The 7,720-nt window shown below is 37.6% G+C and overlaps 1 protein-coding gene across 6 annotated transcripts in view; it reads right to left on the bottom strand.

Annotated features, from left to right (window-relative positions):
* Window positions 1-6,118: 6,118 nt before the first annotated feature.
* The window catches only part of TC2N (tandem C2 domains, nuclear), a 47,179-nt gene continuing 45,577 nt past the window's right edge, over window positions 6,119-7,720 (bottom strand). For 3 of the 6 annotated variants that reach the window (XM_082853124.1, XM_082853122.1, XM_082853125.1), the window contains one exon: window positions 7,372-7,712. In XM_082853124.1, coding sequence (XP_082709250.1) covers window positions 7,675-7,712 — 38 coding nt within the window. In that variant the 3' untranslated portion in view covers window positions 7,372-7,674. Of the gene's footprint in view, window positions 6,801-7,371; window positions 7,713-7,720 lie in introns of those variants that run through there. The other 3 variants (XM_082853123.1, XM_082853126.1, XM_082853128.1) reach the window with 3 other exon arrangements.

The raw sequence follows: 7,720 nt of genomic DNA, 5'->3' as shown, positions 1-7,720 counted from the left end.
CTTCCAGCCCTGCTGTAATCATTTATTCCCCTCACTTTCAAGAAAACAGATGTCATTTTTCTAATTCTACAAGAGAAAGGACATGTGTGTTGCGTGCATGGACACACATACACAGTTTAAGGCAAATCCTACCACTTAATGTTACTCTCTTGACTCTCGATAACACTATTTCCCTGAAAAAGCCCCCTGTCGTTAGCCCACTCTTCCTTTTGCCTTGTCCATATGTTTCAAAAAATTAAAAATATCTTTAAGAAAAAAAAGAAATAAAATGTTTTTAGAAAAGACTACTTTTTCAATGTCCCAGAGAAGAAACTGTGCTTAGTTAATAAACAATCTAGTTTTAACATTTTAAGAAAATGTTTCTGATGCCTTTTGCCTCTCCTTCCTTTGTTTTCCAGTCTGAAAAGACAGAAAATAATTAACATATGTGACTACATTGGGGAGTGTAAGTATGAATACACACACACATACACACATGGAGAAAGTAAATGCAGAAAACTGAGCATACTTTCTCTTTGGCTTTCCCAGATACTCTAAAAATAATCTCTTACAATACAAAGACGTCCATTGTCTTTTTTGGTTAAAGTTAACTAAAAAAAAAAAAAAATCACATTTAGAAAATCAACCTCAAGGCTTCCCAGGTGGCGCAGTGGTTAAGAATCCGCCTGCCAATGCAGGGGACACAGGTTCGAGCCCTGGTCTGGGAGGATCCCACATGCCACGGAGCAACTAAGCCCGTGCGCCACAACTGCTGAGCCCGCGTGCCACAACTGCTGAAGCCCACGCACCTAGAGCCTGTGCTCCACAACAAGAGAAGCCACCGCAATGAGAAGCCCACGTGCTGCAACGAAGAATAGCCCCCGCTCGCCACTAGAGAAAGCCCATGTGCAGCAACAAAGACCCAACACAGCCACAAATATATTTTAAAAAGAAAGAAAGAAAGAAAATCAACCTCATCTCTACTATCTTTTAAAGCCAGGAAAACCCAAATATACAAGTAACCCAGATAAAAATTGATTTGCAAGTGGTATTGTTCTTACAATAACCACAGTACTTCCCTAGGTTAAGAATTCTGAGGTAATTCTTTTCAAATGGTCACTTGATATATACGTACATCCTGTTTTAGCTCAGAGTAGCTCAAGGAAAATAATACTTCCGAATGTACTTCTTTTGAAAAAAAACCCCAGATAACTCATCAATATATTACGAACATGAGCATTTGAAGTAACCTAAGACAGAAGGAAATTAAATGATGACAATTAGTATATGAAAGAGTCATACGGAAGGAAGACCAGGAACAGATTTTCTGATCTTGTATTTGCTCATTCATTGACTGAAATCCATCAAATTTTACTCAGAAATATTCTGTGTGTTCTGATATATTCACTATAATATAAGCTTTATGAAGGCAGTTTTTGTTTATTAGGTGTATTCCCAGCATCTAAAAATGAGTGGCACAAGGTAGTTATCCAACAAATATTTGTTGAATAAACATCCCTATGTTCTAGGTAGGTGGGAATTTACACTAGAGGACTCTTCAGGTCTTGTCCAGACACAAGAGTCAATGATTTTATTATCACTGACCAAATTAGTTTTCAGATTTTCTATGAAAAGAGCAAAAATTGAGCATGAGTTTTGGTAAACAGCGGAGATGGGGGAGAGAAGGAGGAAGGAGGGGAGTGAGGAAAGGAGGAAAGGGAAGGATAGTATAAGTATTTTGTATACATTTCTCTGAAGGAAATCTAAATTATGACAAGGTGTCTTATGTAAAAAGAAAAAGCGTATAGTATTAGGAAGTGTACAGTATTAGGCACTTTGCTGAGAGATCACTATACGACTACATCATTATGAGTAAGAAAATATTACCCACCTTCCTTATCCCCAGACTTACTATCTGTGAGGACATGTCCTTAATACTGAGCTGTATATAGGGTTAGGTTTACTTCTCTGAACAGCCTCTTCTCTGAATCCCTTTCTTAAATTCTATCAGAAAAGGTCTTCAAAATTCTCATTCTGTCCTTCGAGGATTAGAACTGTGACCTAACCAATCTTTTACTCAGGTTCTTTTCTACAGAAGACTTATGAATGCTGTTTAGGCTGGTAAATAGCTTAAGTAGGTTATTTACATCTTACAGGAAAATTTCAAAGCTGGACACAATCTAAGTATCCTTCCATTTTATACAGGAACCAAACTTAACTGGTTCCCTGCAAAAAAAAAAAAAAAAGTTTAAAATAAACTAATACAATTTTTGTGCTTGGTAATGATACATAGTAAGCTGTTAACATGCAACAATAACATAAAATCTGATGAATACTCAGCAACTCACGAAATTTAGCATCAACTATGTTATAAATACTGCTCAGAATTTCAGAAATTATTTTCTTTCTAGGTCTATTTTTCCTAGGCTGTAACTCATAGTGTGAGGCTATCGTATTTCTCTTTTCTATAATTAAGAAATACATCAATGAATTTTAAAAGTAAATGTACTAATAGTGTATAATCCAGCATTATCTCTCTCCACAGGAAGATACTGGCCTTTAGCTATCACTTCACTGAGCAATATAACATGACTCAGTGTGCTCATTCATTTTTTTCTGTTTATGCACTGCTATATCCCTAACACCCAAAATACTGCCTATCAGTTAAATGAATGAATGAACAAACATTTACTATGTATCCATTATGTGCCAGGAACTGTGCTAGCTTCAGGAATGCAACAATAAAAAGGACTCTGCTTTTGTGGAAACTGCAGTGTAGAAGAGACAATAAACAAAATTTATGCAATTATTTAATCACAACTATGATAAAAGCTATAAAGGAAAATTATATATGAAAATAGGACCTAACATTGCCTAAGATGTAAAAAAAGCTAGCACCTAAAAAAGTAGGATATGGTAAAGGGAAGACCAAAGAAAACTATGCCACACGGATGAAAAAACACGTGCAAAGATCCTGAGGAAACTAGGTGAATACTGTCTTCCAAGAACGTAAAACAGATCAATGGGAATAGTTCAAGATGAGGCTGGAATGGAAGGCAGAGCTCAGACTATGCAGGGCCTTATAAACTACGTGAAGGATTTTGGACTTCACACCAAGAGCAATGGGAACGAAGGAGTGACAATCAAATTTGCGTTTTAAAAATACCACTCTGGCTGCTGGGTAGAGAATGTATTAGAGGGAAACAAGAGGGAGACCGATTATGGGGAAAGTACAATACTACAGGTGGAAGATGACTAGGTAAGTTACAGTAGAGATGGAGAAGTGGGTGCATTCAAGATCTACTTATGATGTACATTTCTGAATAGGGTGATTGATTGACTATGGAAGATGAGAGAGGAGTTCCAAGTTGATTTCTAGGCTTCTGGGATGACCAACCAGGTGGATGATAGTTCATTTTACTTAGATGGGGAGCAATGGAGGCCAGATTTGTGGTAGGAATGGGAAATCAAAAACTGTGTTTGGGATAATGTTCAGGAAAAGATGTCCACATTAGTCAAATGATAGTGAAGCTCGTTAGCAAGATTTGTATAGAAGCATAAATTTGGCAGCCTTTAGCAAGTAGACAGCATTTGCAGCCATGGGAATAGATAAGATTGCCCTGAGAGATAATGTAGAAGGAGAAGAGAGGATGGTCTAGGACTGAGTACTAAAGAATTCCCAGAGGAAAGGATAGTCTAGAAAGGTAGTAAGACAACGCACAAAGCTTGAAAGCTAAGGGAAGAAATGGTTTCAAGGAGGAAGAGCTCTATTGTTAAGAAAACTGAGTAATAAAGAAAAAATAGCTGAAAAGCACTTAAAGCTTCAGCATGAGGTTCAGTGGCATGGCAAGGATGGAAGAATGAAGAAAACAGGCTAAGAACAGAGCAGTTAGAAATTACCTATGAAGAGGAGACCAAATAAACCAGAATCTAGAATAGGGTGGGAGGTCTAGGAATTTCTTAAAAGAAGGAAGTAGGCCACAGAGAGGCCAGAAGTGTAGGTGACCTAACATACTATGCTGAGAAACTAATGCTCCTACTCATTAATTACACTTAAGTTCTTAATAATTACTCAGGAATTTGTTGGGATTGTTTTCTACCGGTTACAATACTTGTTAAGCAAGCAGAAATGAAGGTTTTAGCTGGGAATGAATAGCCTGGTGAGAGAAGGAAAGTGAAGAAAGAATAAAATTTCCTGTGATAATGAAATCAGAGCTTCTGGGAATCTTCACAGGCCACATGTAGACTCATTCATAGTAGTACGGCCCAGGGGGATCCCAGGGGATCTGGGAAGACAGATCCACACCAGGAGCATGCCGCATTGCCCTTGCTTTATATAATGTTTCCATAGGTTCCTTCATCGATACAGACACTTGACCTCCACAATGTCTGTTGGGTTCTTTACACTGAACTTATCACCAACCTATTTTGAGACAGTCATGCATGCACCAAGGAGCTTTGAATGATGATAGGAAGACTCCAGTAGAGGACAGGCTCAAGGAATGAGAGAATAGGCATATTAAAAGGAATGAGATTCCTGAAAAAGCAGAGTATTGGATTCAGAATTCACAAGAAAGAACTGACTTGCTAACATAACAGAGGATGGATACAAGTAAGAATAAGTTTGTGGATATGACAATGGGATGGTGAAGGAATGCCTGACATTGTTTTTTTGTGTGAAGCATGAAATAATATATTCTATTACTAAAGTAAAGACAGGAGTAGGTGGGTTGAAGATTAGAAGAGGGTGGAAGGAAGTACAAACTTTTTCACAGTAAGTCAGCTGATAAAAAAAATGAACTAAGATTGCTAGTTTGGCAGAGTCAGTGATCACGAATTCACAGTGCTGCCAATCTGCCTGGTTTCGTGTGTTTCAGATCAGAGATTTAAACCTTTCCTAATTCCTTCGGCTGTATTTAATTATTTCTTTAGTTGAGCCTCTAAAGCATTCTGTCCATACCTCAAATCCTGCTTCTTATTGCAATCCTGCTTTATATTGTTTTATTTCCCTAAATTAAACCCCAGAGTAAAGAGCATCTTTGTGTCCCTGAAAGCACCTAGAACAGTTCTTTGCATGAAGTACTATACAGATATTTTTGTATTTATTAAATATATAAAAATGACTAATTTTAAAATTTGTTTTTAATTTAGTCCATACATTGTATAATCAAGAAAGATTAACGATCTAGAATTAAACTAAAAGACAACTCAGAGTCACAGTCAACCAAATTTCTCTCTGTTAAAATTAAGGACAAATCTATTTTATCCTCCTGCCTCAGAAACTAAAGAATGGTGACCTAGAAAACAAATTCCACATCAAGAAAACAAATTCCACATCATGAGAAAATGAAAACCATCATATTCTAAAAGACATATCTCATTCAGTGATTTATCCCAGCATGGAATCAGGTATCTTTTAGCCATTTGAGAATGCATACAGACCTTTCTTTCTAGACATCTACTGCTATTATCAGAGTCCTATGGTTTAATATAGCTATATAGTTGCTATAGTTATTTGATTTAACTTAGTTATCGATTTTAATAAAATACTGTTATTTTAGAAATCAGACTTTTTATACATGAAAAGGTTTAAAAATCTGTAACTACTAAGTTAAAAAATTTTTCCATGAGGAAATTACTGAAAATGTAGGCAGCATTCATCTTCAAATAATTCATCACCCATAAAATATAATCTAATTTTATAGAGCTACATTAATTCTTGTAAACAAATAAACAGAAACTCAATAAAATAGAGTTGGAAGACCAGAAGGGGGAGCTCTCATGCCCTGCAATGCTAGCAGAGCCCAACAAGAAGGAAGACTCCTCTTCTTTCCTGGCAAGGACTCAGCCAATGAAAAGCCATGGACTCTTTGTTTATGGTAGCCCTCCCAACTTCCTTTTCCTCTCTGTAAAAGTGTTCTCCTTTGCTGGCAGGCGGGGACTTGCACATGACTCACCATGTAGCCAACCCCAAGTTGCAATCTTCTGCTGATCCCAAATAAATCCACCTTTCCTAGAGAAATATCTGGCAGTTTTGAATAAAAAATGTTGTCATATCAGTAAACAAAGGACACTGCCATAAAGCTGCCCGAGACAGTGAGCCCTTAGGGAACTCAGGACAGAGACAAACGGGCTGCACCCAGAGAGAACTCAGGATTGGAAAGCACAGGATACTGGCCCCAGAGAGCTGAGGTGCACATCAGAGGAATGAATTCAATGAGCCTTGCGTCTTTCCACACACAGAAAAGTACTAAACTCCTTGAGATGCCTGGTTTTCTTTGGTTAACTGTAGACTTTTGATGTCCTGACTACCTGGTCCTCGCTGCAACAACCCCTATATACCCTGGCTCCTCCCTTACCTCTTCGGGGCAGTCCCTCAGAACTATCTGAGAGGCTGTCTTCTGGGCTTGAAATCCTCAGAAAACCACTGAATAAAACATAATTCTCAACTTTTATGTTGTGTATTTTTTTTCAGTCAACACAGTCTATTTATTTCGGGTCAACACTCTTTAATACCTTTTTAAGTCTTAAATCCGTATTTCAAAATGGACAGGTACTTCATATATATCCACTTTTCATAACTCTCTTCTCAGTGTTTCAGCAAGAACTTCAAGCATTTGAAATTTACTGTTGAACAAGAATTACAACTAACATACCAGAAGAACACTAGGAGGTATCTGCTACAGTTAATTTTATGTGTCAGCTTGATTGGCCAGGGTGCCCAGATTAAACATTATTTCTGGGTGTGTCTGTGAGGGTATTTCCGGATGAGATTAGCACTTGCATCAATGTGGGTGGGCATCTTCTAATCTGTTGAGGGCCTGAAAAGAACAAAAGGCAGAGGAAAGAGGATTTGCCCTTTTTTTTTTTTCTTGCCTCACTGCTTGAGCTGGGACTTCTCATCTCATCTTCTCCTGACCTCAGACTGGGATTTATACTATTGGTTCCTCTGGTTCTCAAGCCTGTGGACTTGGACTGAATTATACCACTGGCTTTCCTGGGTCTCCAGCTTGCATGGCAGATTGTGGGATTCCTCAGCTTCCGTAAACATAAGCCAATTCCTCATAATTAAAAGAAAACTTATATCTCCCTCCCTAGCTATCTATCTTCTATTGGTGCCATTTCTCTGGAAACCCTAATACAGTTGACCCTTGAACAACACAGGTTTGAACTGCACAGGTCCATTTACATGCAGATTTTTTTCAGTGAGTACATTCTCCAGTACCACATAATGCAAGGTTAGTTGAATCTGTGAATTCAGAACCACAGGGGGCCAAATGTAAAGTTATATTCAAGTTTCAACGGCGTTGGGGGTGGTACCCCTAAGCCCCGTGTTTTTCAAGGGTCATCTGTGAACATTCTCACAACTACTGTAGATACAGACGTTTTATCTGGAACTTCCTTCAATACACCCTACCAAACAACAAAAGTAAACATACAGCTTTGAAATATCCATTACTGCCATAACATAAAGAGTTGAAATTTATTGCAAATTTCCGAAATCCTTCATAAAAAAACAATTATTTGATTAAACAGTGGAAATTTTTGTTGGGAAATATAGTTTCTGTACATTAGTATCAGAGAAATTCACATAACTGTATTCAAACAGAAGATCAGTTTAGGTTATTTTCAGACCACAATTATGTAACTTACTTCAAAATCCCACTGGTTCCCTCTGAACAGTCTGATAAGAGCTTATCTGATATATTTCAGTGGTAAGTTCTCTAGTTCTGCTAAAAAA

This window comes from Leucopleurus acutus, assembly GCF_964270905.1.
Source record: "Leucopleurus acutus genome assembly, chromosome: 1".
NCBI lineage: Eukaryota > Metazoa > Chordata > Mammalia > Artiodactyla > Delphinidae > Leucopleurus > Leucopleurus acutus.
Note: the sequence above shows the minus strand (reverse complement) of the source record. Positions and strands in the feature narration are given on the sequence as shown.